Source organism: Solanum lycopersicum, chromosome 8 (genome assembly GCF_036512215.1).
Source record: "Solanum lycopersicum chromosome 8, SLM_r2.1".
In the NCBI taxonomy this organism is placed as follows: Eukaryota; Viridiplantae; Streptophyta; class Magnoliopsida; order Solanales; family Solanaceae; genus Solanum; species Solanum lycopersicum.
The window spans coordinates 59,435,716-59,453,321 of record NC_090807.1 but is presented as its reverse complement, the minus strand read 5'-3'; the positions used below and the strand labels follow the sequence as shown (position 1 = coordinate 59,453,321).

Below are 17,606 nucleotides of genomic sequence, written 5' to 3'. Positions count from 1 at the left end.
TAATTTCTATATTATGTTATATGATCAACCCTGATCGACCGATAATGCTTACTAGTACGTGTGTCTTGTATTGGTAATACTCTTAATATATACTTTTGGAGTGTAGTGTGTTGCAGATTGACTTATGTGACCTAACCTTGATCGACTGATAATGTTAACTAGTACTTATGGTGTATTGATAATACTCTCCTTCTAGCGTGTAGTTTGATGCATATTGACTTGAAGTCTCTTACAAGGATCATCAATTTTTGCTCCTCTCGAAAGTTGTGTCTTTTCTTATTTTACTCTATTTAGAAGCTCTTTTACCTGTCTAGACTAGGTCGTGGGAGTTGGCTTCTTTTATGAGATGTTACTTGTAAGATTAGAGATTGTAATTACGATTAGTACTAATACAAAGGTGCTCATTATTTTAGTTTTTTGGGAATGGACTGGAGTGAGAAAAACAACAACGCTTCAATCTCAAACAAGTCGGGATAGTAAACAGAGTGAGTTGATTGAAAATATGTCACACAAGTGATAAATAATGATTCTCATGACTTATTCCCTCTTCAATGGAATTCATATAAAAAAATACTTTTCCATTTTGGCAAGTCCAGATACATGAGTTCCAAATATGTGATTTGCTGCTGCTATGAGGACTAGTAGAGGAACAGAAGGTAGACTATTAATGTACATCATTCTGAACAAGACAACTAGAAGCACAGCAACTTAAGTACAAAATTTCCTAAACACATTTTTTTTTGGTTTTTTGTTTTGTTTTTCTATTCCTGTACAGATGCATTCATTTACAATCATGGTAGATACTGTTGTAGACTCTCTTTTAATTTTTGAAGTGTTACTGGCTTTGATACAAAAGAATCCATACCATTTGCATAACACTCTTCTGCACTTTCCGATATTGCATTGGCTGTCATCTGCGATAAAGTAAACGAGTTTCATCTGTTAGCTGCAGCAGAAAATTGATGGAAAGAAAGGTTGCATGAGGCTAGACTTCAATAGCCTGCTTTGCAAATGAAGCTAACTTGATCACAATTTATAGACATTTTTCTGAATTGTAAAGATGATATTGTAAAGGCACAGACAACAGAGAGAGAAACGGAGCAAGAAAGAGATAATATGGAACTATAGAGGTCGTAAAGTACAGGCAATTAAGGCATTTAGAGTGTATGTTCTTACTGCAATTATAGGAATCCTCTTCGTAGAGGATTCATCACTTCTTTGTGAGGTATTTGAAGGAGAAACCTCTACATCAATGCCAGCATCTTTTGCTGCATCCCAGTTACCAGATTCTTCATATGATCGTATCAATCTTGTAGTTTGAAGTCCATCCATGACTGGCATGCATACATCCTGCATAAATAAAATAATGACCAGCACAAGTTAGCATGAATTCCTCCCTGACCAATATTTGATACCAAATGTAAGCCTGTGTAGAGATTGAGATCAAGTAAATATTCCGCCAAGTTATTGGTATATGTCATCTGCTGCGAAAACAGGACCAGAAAGTGCATTGTCCCCTCGTGCTACGTTTATTATCTGGATACTAAATTGATTAATATCTAACCTCTACTTATGGACCAAAAGATGAGGAAAGTTCCTAGTCTTAACCTTCTGTTATTTAAATGTTCAAGGATTCTCATTAATTAACTGTACAACAGATCAGTGGTGGATCCAGCTAGCGTTCGTGAGTTCAGTAGAACCTAACATTTTGGGGTCAAACTCTGTGTATATGTATGGAAAACAAGAGTTACTATACATATCAGAACCCACAACGTATAAATTCTGGATCCGCCACTGCAGCAAATGATATTGAAATGAACAATAAACATGCATGCATAGGACATTAAGTGAGTTATGAGCCACCATGCAACATATAAAATATCTAGAAAAAGAAAACCAAATGTTCAGTTAACATACCATTAGAATGAGGTCATATCTGTAGCGTTGAACAGCGCGCAAAGCTTCTACTCCATTATTCACTATATCTATGTCATGACCCAACTGCTTCATCATCGAACGCGTTACCATCACAAGTATTTTGTTGTCTTCTACAAGGAGGATTTTGGGTTTCAAAGAGGTTTTTGAAATTTGTGCATCCTTGCTAGAAGAACACTCGGAACTTTTATCAGGTTGTTCCTGTATCTGACTTTTTTCTATTTTTTCTGTAATTTCACCCTGATCACTATTTGTAGTTTCTGAATTAGGGGAAGATAAACATGGGGTATGATCTAAAACACCGTTAATCTTTTGTTCTCTACCAGACGTACTTGGATTGCCAGAATTTCGGGTGTGTTTGAAGGTAGATTCAGGATCAGAACATGTCTCAACAGCATCAGCTACTGAACATGCATCTTCCACTGAACCTGTCTCTTTTGATGTATTGCTATCCAAAGGGAAAGAATGGGAGTTCACTTGAAATCCATTAGTCTTATTCAAAGTGTTATACCCAAAACCGTTTGGTGAAAGTTTTGGGGCTCTTCCAGAACTATGAGAAGAAAACAGAGAACCTAAAGTGCGCGGTTGGAATTGGAAAAAACCAGAATTTATATCATCATCATTTCCTTCAGAAGAAGTATCATGATTATCCATTTCGGTGAGTTCTTCATTATCATCCGAGCTATCGCATACAGGTGAAACTTTGTAAGGTAGAATAAATGTAAAGGTAGATCCATGGTGCTCTTTGCTGGATACAGTCATATGACCTCCCATAAGCTCAGCCTGTTCAATAAGAATACGAGGGGTCACGGTAAGTACTAATATCATATATAGTTCTGCAAAGTCATTAGCATAAGTGAAATTTGTTATCGAGAACACGCTTCAATTACTATGCATTCATCCTTTTTGAGAACTCTAAAAGTTTAATGAACTGTCAAAAGAATATGAGCCGACCCCTGGGTTCGTCATCCTACATTTGAAAGGATTGGGTCGTCCTACTAGGTCGTCCTACATTTGAAGACTGCATATGTTTGGATTGTCTTGACAAGATCCAATCATAAATAGGATGCAGTAACCTCAAATGATGGAAGGCTTGCCAAGACGATCCTAGTAGAACAGCATCCTTCACATTTCTCCAAAATTTTCTCAATGGAACATAATCAAATCTTTGAACTTCTGTTCAAAGACAAAGTTGAAACTAAATTGAATTTAGAAAGTTCTAAAAATTACCAGCTGTTTACAAATTGCCAATCCTAGTCCTGTCCCACCATACTTCCGAGCAGTATCTGCTCCGACTTGCATATATTTCTTGAATAGAGTCGGTATAGCATTTTCTGTTAATCAAGGTAAAACTGGCTTAGCAACAGTAAGAAAAAAGAGCTAAATATATTAACAGAGTTTTATGTTATATTAACTGACGGCGTAAATTTTTACACCATCAGTACAACTTAACCAGTTATAGCAAACTATTTCACTGTTTTCCAGGTTATCATATCAGGCCTCATTGTGGAAAGTTACTCTTAACATAATATTTTGAAAAAACTTTACACTGTCAGTGCATTAAACATAAACTTTATACAAAATAAGGTCAAAGGTATCCATGAAGTTTATGGATCAGCAACCAGGTCATGGGAAGGCTGTAAGAAGTACGTACCTGGTATTCCAATCCCCGTGTCATAAACATCACAACGTATCCACACAGTTGTTTCCTGTTGATTAGGATCATCCACTTCATCTTCTATAGAAGCTCCATTTTGTTCTGAATAGTTACCCTCCCCCTTCTGCAACAATCTCTCATTTGCACCATCGGCATCTTTGCATCCACCAGAGCCTTTACGATCAAGGGCATTGTTAGATGGTGATGTACACTTATCTTCCTTACATATCTTTGCTAAAACCTTTGAATGATCAGAAGCCATCCTCTTATGGGATCCTTGTTTCACATCAGGACATGGCCCGGAAACCACATACAGCTTTATCCCAACCTTCCCTTCATGAGTAAATTTTATAGCATTGCTGCATAACGTAAGAAACTACTCAGGTTTCCTATATCTTCGATACAGTTATTATGGGGAATTTTCAGAGAAAAGTTCGAAAAAGTTTAAGTGCTTTTATGACACAAGGGGAAAAAAATAACTCTGGTGCAGTACTATGAAATAACAGGAAGCCAAAATTTGGCATGCTCAAGCAACAGAAGTTATGTACATATTTCACTTCATTTCCATTGTGGAGACATCTCTTGTTTGCGGAAAATAAGAGCAAGACTTACGAATAAATCAGAATATGCCGTAGATGTTTTGACTAACAAGCGTTATTAACATGAAAGATAGCACCTTAGAGGCCTTCATCCACCAAATGATTTTCATACCTGATCAAGTTTGTGAGAATCTGGCGAATTCTTAATACATCCCCGACAACCTGATTTAAGGAAAACTCTTCAGTAGGAAGCTCATAAAAGATAAACTACAGAGATAATGAGTAGGGTGGGGGGGGGGGGGGGGGGGGAGGAAAAGAAGCAGTTAAGACATTTTAGTGTGTCAAATTTCTGAATCATTACTGCAAAAAGTCGAGGTCGAGAATCAAGTACAAAATTTTCGCAATTTTGCAACCTCTTCCATAGCAATCATCTCACTTGCGCACTTGAAGGAATAATAGAGAGTACTAAAATGTTTCCTCTTCAATTGGATGCTCATTAGTGAATGACAGTAAGGTTGGTCTTGGTATGGGCAAAAAGAATACAGATGCCCGCCGGTTTTTGTTATCATGATCCTATAATTCATGAGAAATCTTACCTCAATGGGAACATCTTCAGCAATGTGGCCTTCCAATGTTAATATTTTCTGTAGTGATGCTGCTGCAGTTTGCAAGACATGCTTAACAACCTCCCTTGGTCGGAATTTTGTGGCTTCCAACTTCATTACTCCTGAACAAGAATTAGACAATAACCTTTTTTCAGGACAATCAATTTAATGTAGTTAATTACTGCTAAGACAAGAAACAAAATCACTAAACATTGTTTACAGAAAATTCCAGAGAGTAAGAACTTGGTTAATCCAAAAGGAAATCTACATATAGAAACGAAAACATAACATAGAAAGGTCACTTTGGGGTTGAACAATATTCTCAAGCTATTCTACTATTGAACTCTGTCCTTCAACTATCCCAGCCCGAGCGTGCAAATGAAAAACTCATGGAATTTATTCCTACAATGGAGAGAGTTAAAACTAGATCTACACGATTCATAGGAACATTTAAATACAAACATCTAGGAGATCACATCAAATATTTTTAATGATACTGCAATGCAAAAGAGAAGAGAATGAAATTAAACCTGATTCGACTTTGGACAGATCAAGGATGTCATTTATCAGTTGAAGAACCAAATCTCCTGAAGACAACATTACATTCACAAGCTGACGCTGTTCCTTGTCCAGTTTTGTAGTAGAAAGAATCTCGGTCATGCTGACAACTCCTGATAAAGGAGATCTAATCTCATGAGACATGGTTGCAAGCATCTGTTTCGCTCGCATTGTTTCCTCTGCAACAAATGAAGTATATAACCTTAGTGATGTTTATTCTTCTAGAAGCTGACTTCACATATGTGCATAAAGCCTATAATATGTTAAAAAGGAACCTGTTATGTGAATAGTTTTGTTAAGTTCAGTCTCCTTGGCCTTCTGTACAGCTATCTCTTCGCGCAGTTTTGCCATTTTTTCTCTTTTCCTTACCTGCATTTTAACCATGACATGGCTATTAAGCTTCCATGAAGAAAGAGTATAACATGGTATATATTTGGAACATCAGAACTCAAACTTCCTTGGAAAAATTACTGCTAAGTACCAACAAGAGTAATCGGTGAAGAATCTAGAGCTAATGGTAAAGAATCTAACTCACCTGATCAGTTATCTCCATTCCCATATAATTTACACCAAGGGTCTCTCCTGCCTTACTGAACACAGGTTCAACATATATTAAAAAAGTCTTTGACCCAAATAATCCTGTGTCAAACGTAATTTCCCTCTTTGCCGGTATTCCCCGTTCCAAAACCTCTCTTTTGAAGTCTTGAGATTCCTTTACACCAGCACCAGTAAAAATCTCTACATCTGTTTTGCCAATGATGTCCTGAAAGATAAGTATGATTGAGGAAAAAGTGTACCAGATTTCAAATGTCGAAGAAATTTCTTCAAAGTAAACTGATGGATTATAGAAAGGTAGGAGTAAAGCATATTAAGGTTGATATACCTCTTCACGCAAACTTGGGAAATGATTGTAGATAAAACGATAGCGTAACTCATTGTCCTGCACAAAAGAGTATCAGAACACTTAGTTTCTTCAAAACATATTATGTCAACAAATAGTATGCCTTTGAAATAGTTGAGGAGAACTACATAGAGGTTAAAAATGATTTGGAAATGATCCAACATCTGTTTACAAATGAGGGCGATGTATCAAGGAAGAGGGTTGAGGGAATAAGTAGAATGTAAATGTCATCATCTTAATCGCTTCTATATATTCGAGCAAAAAAACTTATCAGATCATTGAGGTATGTGGAGATATCCGATCAAATTTTTGTCTCTTACAATAATTGAGGAATGAAAGTTCGACTGCTTTTCGACAGTAACACCGAGTAGCTTGAATTTTCTACTGACATCAATTGGACTATGCCGGAAGCCAGGACTTTCTCACGCTTGCAACTGATGCAAACAAACACTACAAGATGTTTGACAAGAATATTTTTCATTACTCCCTTATCTGGCTAAAAGGTCATCAAAAGAGGACCACCATACAAGCATCAACTATTACCACCTTTCTTCCTATTTTGATTGATCGGAGATTCGTCGTTTCAATTAACAAGATCCACGAGCTTCATATGTCCCAAGCAACAGACGGTAGTGTTAGTAGTGTAGAGAAAGTGTTTGCACAATGGCTTTATACCACTTAATCAAATTAATTAGTTGACTATAGCCCAAGTACTTGATGAAACAAAAAGTTAAGAAGAAAAAATCGGTTGGAATTTTGTAAAATATGAGGACCCAATAAGGTAACATCTACAGAACTAGAAGAAGAAATTGGGAGCATTTCCAATTTAGGTAAGTGAATAGTCATCAAATTATTCCAAGTGACAACTGACCTGGTGGCCAATGACAACTGGTGCATTCTGGAGGACAAAATGTAAGAAATTATCTGCTCTTTTCAGAACCTGAGATAATTCTTCCACAGGAGAGGACTGTCTTTCAAGATTTTCTATGCTTTCCTGCAATTTCTCAGTTAGTATTTGCTCCCGTTGACCACTCGTTTCCAACAACTTCTCCAAATGTGTAGCTCTCTGCTTCCAGTATTTTATACTGTCATACTCAGCATCTATTTCTAGTTTATCTTGAATTTTCACATCATTCCTTTTTCTAGGAGCCTCCTGGAATATGTATCTCTTCAAGTCTTCATCCAATATAGATATTGGACGTTTATCACCTCCATATCGTTCTTCCTCGAATTGATACTTCTCCAATATCTCCAATTTCTTGAGCTCTGATTCTTGTTGTTGCTTGCTAAGATTGTCAAGCTCTTCTCTAAGTAGCCTTACAGCATTTTCCTGTTTATATTCCCAGTTTTTCACCAAGTAAGCCAACTGAGATGACCCTTTTTCGCTATAATTAGTAAGCTCCACAAGGCGCTTGAAATCAACTATGGTGGAATCCTCATTGATATTAACCTCCTCCAACATATCTTGGTCTTCTCCTGGCCAATCTATATTGAATTGTTTTCCATTTTCATTCATATCTTCAGGCCACATCGACGAAAGTACTTCAACTTCCATCTCCATGTCCTCTGTTTGATCACTTTCCATCTCGCAAACCATATTCAACTTATTCTATCTTACATACAACCAGAAAGTCAAACTATACTTAGCTCTTAAGCAACAATTCTCGCATCTGAGCTTAACTGAATCGAATTTTCAATAAGATCCTCAACACCAATAACAAGAACGAAAAACTGTTTCTAGGCACACGTAACCATTCGAGATCCTTTAGCTCAACTTCTCAACAACATCTGCAAACAAAATGATCAAAAAGAGATGAGTATATTGATCCTTATTGAATAAATATACACAAAGCTGAATCTCTCAGAGAGATTTCAACAAACATTTAGTAAGCAAAGGCCACTTTTTTTATTAAGATCCAAATATGGGGATATGAAATTCTTTAATCATCATCCTTTTTGCTTCATCAATCATCACAGCTCATTTCTCATTCTTTTATTATTACAACAGAGGCCAAAAATAATTTGATGTAAAAAATTCTTCTGCAATTAAAAGCTTATGATTTCAACTGTTCAGAAAAAACTACCAACAACTTAAAAGCTATGCATTCAACTAGAGCAATGAAATAAGGTGGAAAGAGAGAATAAAAAAGAATTTCATCCTTTAGTGCAACTTCCAACAAGAACATAAAGAATACAATTCAACAACATAATTGAGGTGGGACATATATTTGAGATTAATAATTCACAAGACTAAAACTTGAAAAATATTCATCAACTCATTCATCATCCAATAAGCAACGCAAAATGAAATTGTGTATATCAACGGAAATGTGGCCAATTGAGATTGAGATCAAATTTCACGTAGACACATATACCAAAGTCAACCAAACTGCATTAAAGCAGAGTCTACCTTTGTTTATTTTCAACAATTCTTCCATTAAATCAAAACCAGAAGTAGAAGAAAAAGTTGGTTATGAAAATTTAGAGAACACCCACCCATTGTTCTTTCTCCTTTTTCACTGTAGATCTGAAAGAATCTCTTGAAAGTGCTCAGTCAAAAATAAAAATAATACCCAAAACCTTTGGACCATTATGAAGAATGTAAAAGGAGACCATGTGAAAGCAAAAGAAAAAAATAATACTAATTTGTGAAAAACAAAAAATATGTGGAGACCAAACTCAAGAAGCCATGTGCATTTTGTAAGTCTTCGTATTATGTTTAATTTTTATTTCAATTTTTTATACAGTGATAACCCCGCCCCCTTTTTAAATTTTTCTGGTTACATTCATAGTACGAAAAAACTTCAAGAACTCTGTTTTCTCTCACTAAAAAAAAGTTGGTTTCTCTCTCTTATTTTTGTAATTGTTTATGAAGAAATGATTTAGCTGGTAGTGAGAGAGTATAATATAGTTGTAGTAGTAGTATTTTTTGTTACTATTTTTTGGTGTCAATTAGACAGAAAGGGATCACTGTTTTTTGTTTGTTTTTTAAAAAAAAAAAAAAAATCGGAGACGACGAGTTGCTCCCCGCCTTTTACGAGGTCACGCGCTTTTTACGCGAGTGTATTTCACGCTCTGTATATCTATATTTTTTGAGTCAGTTCTGTTTCTCTTCTATCTGTTGTTTGACTTGTTTATACTAATATGAGTTGTCCAATGATTAGAATCAATTTACAACCAAACATCTTCAACTTTGGGTGTAACCACAATTCATCTAAATAAATCAAATTTCATTTTATAAAATGAAAAAAGCAAAAAGAAAAAAGAACATTATAAATTATAATAATATTAATTTTTTTAATTCATCTTTTTCAAGTCGATAATAAAAACGATTATGATAAAAACGAAATAACTTTGAATTAGTTTGTTTTAAACAAATGAAAATTGGACTAGAATTTTATTTTCCTCTTTTATTAATTTAAAATAAACTTTATTATTTACTTCGATTTTACTTATTTTGAATTGTATCCAATTTAACATTGTGTTTCATTATTACTATACTTAAATGAATAATTACAAAGTCCATGCCAAAATTAAACTTCCTTCGCTCCTATGACACTAAACAATTGATGGTATAATTACATCGTATATATGCAATTGTTGTAAAATAAAATATAGGTTAAAGAAGCAAAAATATCTGAATCTTTTTTATATTTCAAGTTGAATTTTTGCTTTGGTTTTTTTTTCTTGTTCACATTATTTTCTTTTGAATATATTTCATCAGTCACTACATCATCTTCTTCATCATCATTGTTAAAAATCAAACCACCATTTTATGTTGTCCAATTCATTAAAGAATTGATTATTTCGCCATGTTCAAATTAATTAGTAAAATTAATAGTTTAAAATTAAATTACAATAAAAGATATTAAATATATATACAAAATAATATATAAACTCTTTTTATTCTTAGATTCTATTTGTTTTTAGGTAATATTCTTAAAAGTCATTTAAGCATTATTATTTATAAGAGAAAGAAATAATTATAGTTAATAAGCGAGCTGGCCATTTGTTTGCAATACATTAACATAGATGTTTTTGTAAAACAAATTACTAACTAACCTAAAGATTTGAGTTGTTTAATTCAAAGTTTTAAAATACTTTTGATAATTCTACTTTCTTTCCTTAACTAATTTAAATTTTATAGTTTTTTATAACATTCAATATTGTTTAAGTGAAAATTAAAACTACTATTAAAAAAATTTTAAGCCTCAAAATTTTAGATGCCTTGAGCAAACACTTTCCTAGTCTCACCTTGTGAATCACTCCCGATAACGTTTTTAATATCACACCTATATGTGTACATTGTATTAATTAATTTCGATATTATATATATAGTGACTAATTTTTCAATCTATAGATAGAGTTATTAATGCTTATTCATCATTGTGATACACTTGAAAACATTTGAATAAGATGTTCTTCACGTTTTACTCTCCATATATCATTGATCTATATTATTTATATTTTACAAAAGATCCAACAATTTCTTTGAATTTTATGACCAGTTCAACTTATTTCACCTTTTAAAGTACTTGAAATATTATAAATGGTATGTTAGACAAATTTTATGTTGTCTTAATAGGATATAATAAGATATGAATGCAATTTTGTCTTAAATAATGCATATTTATATTGTCTTGCTAGGGATAATAATATGTGCAATGCGTTCCCTTTCTACATCTTTTTTCATTCTTCCAATTAGGTTAAGTCTCAATTAATGGAAAAGATTATAATGTCAAGTTGACTATTTCTTTTGTAGTCTACAAATGAAAAATCCTTATAAACATTTGTATGTGTTACAAGTTAGTAGTGACTAAATTATATTTGTGTATTAACTAAAGTTATATAGTGATTTTGGAGATTTTCCTTTTCATGAAAATTTTGTTGAATATTTGTTAGAACTTTTGTCCTAAAAGTTTTTCAGAAAATTCCCTCTAATGAAACTTTCGAGAAAAAAGTGTGCAAGGTTTTCTATAAAAATAAAATAAAATTGCACGATGAAAAAGATATATTGGGTCAAATAAGTACTAAAATAATTAATTGAACTAATTCTTTAACACGTTGCAATTTAAATCTCTAAAATATGTTAAAGACGTTATGTGGAAGGTTTGTTATCACACAATAATAGTAATAGCATTAAAAGCATATTTTTTTAAGTGGGTTTGGTATGTCTAAAATATTTGAATTTGTTGTTTGATTGGTTGAATCATGAATATATATAATATTTTAAATATAAATTTATACCTTAAAATTATATGAGAATAGTATTCATTGTAATACTTCTACGATCATATGATTAAAAAATTAATATCTTAAGCATAATATAATTTTCAGAAAATTAAAAATAATAAATAATTAAAATTTGAAAATAAAATATGATAATTAATATGAGAAATGGATTTTGATTGATGACGTGTTTGACGTCGGGCCCCACCACCAATCGATGCGATTGTGTACGGATTTTTGGGTAAATTTGTATAGAGAAGTACATTTGTGATGCTATTTACATTGAAATTTTTATAGAAATATTTTTTGGCATATAAATCATAGTAGGTCGATATAATTATATGCAATATATAATCAAATTATCATATTAAATTAGTCATGAATAATATTAAATCGATACGAATTCTTTGTTGATTCAGATTATAATTTGTTCGAGAAACTTATATTTATATAGAATGATTTTATTGCAAAATAATATATATCAGTTTCCTTGCTCATAAATTTAACCATATCATTAGTCATAACAAATTTTGTCGAATTCTTTGTTTAAAAAGAATTAAAATGTTCTTGCTCGTGAATTTTCATTTATATTTTTTTTAATGAATATACCAAAAATTTTAAGCTGACTCAACAATGTTATTCTTGATTTTCAAACAATAATTTGCTAGTTGATCAAGTAAAGGAAATAGAAGTCAAAATGACGAAGTCTCAAATTGAAGTATTTTATTAAAAATAAATTATGTGCATGTTTTTATTGAATATGTAAATTTGAAACTTCAACAAAAATTGGCGTTTGGAACGTGAGAGCCAATACACTCCTTTATAATTCTTTAACATTATTTATATTTTTATTTATCACTTTATTTCTTTTCTATACATATTTAAATTTTCTAAAATGGAGAGGCACTTAGAGAAATTAAAGTGTGAAACTAAAGATGAAGGTCCTCGTGATTATTAAATTGGAACCTATAAAATATAAGGTTTATAATTATGAGCTTTTTTTTTAATAATTAATATGGAAAAAAATAATATATCTTAGGATATTTGAAGTTGATTTATGTAAATAACCAGATCCAACAAGAAGTAGAAGAAAAATTAAATATCGTGTCTGGAAAATGGATCAATTTCCTATGAAATGATTGTGGGGCTACTTTTTAAAGTTCCACAGCTTAATATATACATATACTTATCATTTATTAAATATACCTTTTTTTATAAAATAAAAATAAAAATATATAATATAGTTTATTCCCAAGTAATATTTGTTGCGGCACCTAGTCATTATAAGTGGCATTTCTGACTTTTCCCTCTACCAGTTATTTGTTAATTATTACGCCTTTTATTTTATTTATAAAAAAAAATTCAAATGTATAATGAAATAATAAAATATAAGGCAACAAGAAATATAAATAGAGAACGAAAGATTTTATTTCATTTGAGATTTAGTATATAAAATGCATTAATTTAGCTATTACAATTTTTAAGAAGTTATTTTTATAAGTTATTTGCATATCATCTCTTTAATTTATGATATTTTTTGAAATTGTACGAAAAAATTGTGAACATAAGCTATTTTCTTTGCCGCATGCTTCTTCAAAAAGTCATTAAGATATTGAGTGACAATGATTAAAATTAAGACACAATTAATTATATTTTAAAATTTTAAATTAAATTAAACTAATAAACTTTATTTAATTTAAGAAATAGTTACATAATGATCAAATTAAAGTTTGAAAAAATAAGTTTTCTCTTAATTTGCTAAAACGAAAAATTTAAAAAAGTTATTATATTGAACAAGTTAATGAAAATAAAGAAAAATATTTAGTTTTCAATAAATAATTAAATATAATATGACAAACTCTATTTCACATACAATATTTTCCCAATGAACATGCTAAAATCTTAATCAACCTTTGACAAAAGGAGTACTAAATAAGGATTCAAAAAATTTCTGATTTTAACAAGTGGCCCAAATTTCCACCACAATTTTTTTTTCCTCTTTTCATTGAATAATTTATAGAGCAATATTTATGCTTTTTCAACATTTTATATTTAGTGAATCAGATTAAAGGGAAATGATAATTGGTGAGAACTGTTAGATTTTGTCTTGGCTCTTGTGCTTATTATTAGTATGTCAAATTTGATAATGGGTTGGTTGGGTTAAAGGAATCTACCTTAGACATTATTTTTGAGAAATTAAATTAAAATATTAAAAAAAATGGTGGCAAGTAATAAAAAAATGAAAAAATAGAGCGAACTTCAATCATTTATTTAGATGTAACTCCATTCCATCTCTCATTGAATAACGGAATCAAAATTTTCATTAAAAAAGCTCAAAATACTAAGAATTTAACATTTCTGATATATACATATAAAAACAATCTCATCCATATATAAGTAATGTGTTTCGAATGAACCCCTTAGACTTATCTGGCTCCGTGAATGATAATAAAAGAAAAACAATTAGTTGGATGGACATGGTGTGTGATAAATATAATTATTATTTAAATATATTATGTTTAATTTAATGCAATTGTACAACTAAGACACATCTAAGTCTCCTCTGTCTTGTAGTTTCAACTTTGTCCACATGGCTTTGAGAAGCATAGTTTTTTTTTTACCTCTTACCCATGTGATGTTTGCTGACTCAGCATAGGTCCACGTCATCTACATCTTGACACGTGGAACATTTATTTGAATCATTCCAAAACTAGCTTTATTTTCTTTCCTTAATTTTTCCTTTTATAAAAGAAAAATGCTTTTTGATCATTAACTATTGTTTTTATTAATTAAGACATTATTGATTAGTGCTAAACATGGTTATGACAGTTAGGATCGCATTCATCACTTGTTAATTAACTTTTTAGAAATGTATATTGAAATGATGAGCACCACATCCACTTAACATTTTATAATAATAATAATAATAATATGTCTCAGAATATTTAATATCTTAAATTAAATCATAAAAGAATTTAGAGAAATTAACATCTATCTTATTCTTAATAGTTAATACTTGCGCTATTTTGATGTACATATTGCTCTTTAATCGATGTACACAATCTATAAAGTTTCTACATATTCATATATGTGAAACTTTGAGTTATATTTTGTTAATAATGCCCCCCCCCCCCAATAAATTACGGGGAAATCAAGTAAATATCGCAAAAAGAAAAAATAATTACTAACATGAAATATATATATATATATATATATATCTATATATATATCTATATATATATATCTCTCTCTCTCTCTATATATATATATATATATAAACACTCTTAGAGTTTTCATTGCATAATGAGTAATTTCTGAACAACAAACTTTAATGATACTAATACAGTGTATATACTGATTTGATATTAATTAAGCAAAATTATCAGCTCTAATGATATGATTAAGAATGATATATACTAATTTTGTATTAGTTATGTGAAAGATATCAGTCTTAATGAATTGGGGGGAAGGGGGTTATCGACAATAATTTTTTGAGAGAATGAGGATTTTTTTAATTACTTTGGATTGAGCTATGAACATGTAATTATTTTTATGCTATAGATATCCAATCCTAGACGCGAGGTGAAATATTAAAGTGTCTCATATCGATAATTAATGAGATGGATGATGTTTGATAATCTTCATGAGCTAACTAACATTAAGGTTTGAATTATCTGCTAGATCTATTTCTTTATATGTGACGACTCATCTCAAGTTCATGGTTAATATAATAAAATAAATAGTCTGCTTATATAGTGTTAGACTATCTACGTCATAAACTATCTTTTGAGTTTGATTTAAATCCTAAATTCATTTCTTTACGTAATATAAGAGGGCCGCCTCCCAATTATTGTGTATCCATAATATACTTCCTATAAGTTGCTCCCGCACAAAATATCGAGCAGAATTAGACACAACAACTTAAATTGGAGCAATAACTTTCATACACACTACTTAATTATTATTTTAGTTAACATCGTACTAAATCAAAATAAACATAGGACTTTTAAGTTGGATGAATATAATTCATTTATTTTTTCAAAAAGAAATTAATGTGTTAAAAATAAATTATATGATATAGAGACGCTACCTATCTTTGTTATACTACTTTCATAACCAAAACTTCCTAACTCTATCACATCGCTACATAAATTCGAAAAGGCAAAAATGCATTATGCCTCTATAATTATAAATTTACAACTTATCACTAGAGTATAAATAAATTTTATATAAATTATATAGTTATTAAGATTTTAATATAAAGATAAAATTTTAACAAATATTATTGGATTAGGTCGAATCCATAGCTAAAATTGGAGTACTCTAGCTTCAAACTTAAATAAAAAATAAAAACCTTCAAGTTATTAAAATATGTATCACACTATTGTGCTTTGGAATTAAATATACATGCCTCACGTTAAGTCAAAATTTATAAAACTACCTTGTCAGATTATTTAAATATTACTAAAGGTAATAGTATGTTATTTAATTATTTTACTAATTATCAATTAGTGCTTATAATTAATTCAATTAATTACTTATAACGAGATTTACTTATAAATATAGTAATAATTAATGTAATTCTGTAAATATTTTTATACGTCTGCATATGACTCAACTCTTTCTTAATTAAGTTTGGACGGCAGGCAATTAGCTAAGATAATTAAGTTTATCTTTTTTGCTTGAAGTAATCACATGTAGCATGTGCATGCATGTCTTGTAAACATTTTTTTCTACCATCTTTTTGTACAACTAAAAGTTAAAAGATTAAAAAACTAATCTTTTTCCGCGGACTCTTTCGTTTTAAATTAGTTGTCATATGTCGTCTTTAATAATTTAATATTTTATAATTAAAATTTAGATATTTAGTTTGAACAATTAATATATGTTAAAGAATGACAAAAGTCTCACATCGGTAGTTAATGAAATGGGTGGACTCCTTATAAGGCTTGGATAATCTTCCTTCTGAGCTAGCTTTTGGAGTGTAAGTTAGGCCTAAGACCTAATTAAACATGGTATCAGAGTAGGACCCATCTCACCCAATGTTGGGCCCCCCAAAATCAAATTTGTCCATGCACCAGATGCTAAGCATTGGGCGTGAGGTAGGGTGTTAAAGATTGACAAAATTCCCACATCGATGGTTAATGAGACGAGTAGACTCCTTATAAGGCTTGGACAATCCTTCTTCTTTTGCGTTAGCTTTTGAGGTGTGAGTTAGACTTAAAACCTAATTTCACAATATAAATTATTACTTTTTTTCATGTCAATTGGATGAAAAATACATTTTTTAAAGATGTTGATTAGGATTTAAATAATTTGACTCTCAAATATGAAACACGATAACTAATTTGGGAGGAGTGAGTAAAAAGAGTTGTTTGTTTATTATTATTTTTCTTAATAAAAAAATAGAGATTAGAAGAAACGCAGAAGGACCACTAAGGTGACGAGGACCTCAAATAAAGGAAACTCACTTTTCGAATAATAATTTTACTAATTAAGTAATTTTTACTAGTAATTAAATTATCCGGTTATTAATGGACCAATAGGTGTCTTTGGCACAAGACAACTTCCATAATTATCGGATTAATTAACTTGTAAACTTGGATTTACGAGACGCAGAGTGCCTTTACTCCAAGTTAATTAGGTTACGTCAATTTTTGTATTTGATATTACTTTCTCCGTTCCTATTTGTGTATTGTTTTATTAAAAATAGATGTTTCTTAATACTTGTTCTTTCACAAAATCAATATATAAATAATACTATTGTTCTGCTTATTATATCTTCAAGAGTTATTAGCCTTCGAAGTATGAATTTGATCAACATAACAAAGCTAAGTCATTAGTAATTGATATTGATCGGTTAATTTAACTAATAAAAATTCAAAATAAACGAATTTATGTTCATTTATTGAAAATTTGACTTCAAGAGAATACTAAACAATAAATTAGTACAATAATAAACTTATATAATTTCTTAAGAGACTTGAAATATCTAAATTACCATTATCCATAGAATAGTAATGTAGTGGCAAGGATAGTTGAACGAACTATGAAATTAGGATTATGTCCATATTCAGAACTTTAAACCATTCTATACATATTGATATATCAAATAATAAAATTTACTATTAAGAGACTTGAAATCTAAAATAACATATAAATAAGAATGAAGGGACTAGGCA

General features: G+C 30.7%; 1 protein-coding gene across 2 annotated transcripts; it reads right to left on the bottom strand.

The window, feature by feature from the left end:
• Positions 1 to 514: 514 nt before the first annotated feature.
• Positions 515 to 9,145, bottom strand: LOC101245570 (histidine kinase 5). 2 transcript variants are annotated; one of them, XM_010326882.3, is made up of 13 exons: positions 8,692 to 9,145; positions 7,067 to 7,983; positions 6,178 to 6,234; positions 5,830 to 6,057; positions 5,570 to 5,663; positions 5,267 to 5,473; positions 4,728 to 4,858; positions 4,304 to 4,353; positions 3,590 to 3,951; positions 3,166 to 3,269; positions 1,918 to 2,718; positions 1,177 to 1,350; positions 515 to 914 (listed from the first exon to the last, which is right to left on the bottom strand). In XM_010326882.3, the coding sequence occupies exons 2-13, from the start codon at positions 7,790 to 7,792 to the stop codon at positions 792 to 794; spliced, it is 3,057 nt and encodes a 1,018-aa protein (XP_010325184.1). In that variant the 5' UTR covers positions 7,793 to 7,983; positions 8,692 to 9,145; the 3' UTR covers positions 515 to 791. The 2 variants fall into 2 exon arrangements, with proteins under 2 accessions (XP_010325184.1, XP_010325185.1); XM_010326883.4 differs by having other exon boundaries at positions 8,606 to 8,843.
• Between the last annotated feature and the right edge of the window lie 8,461 nt (positions 9,146 to 17,606).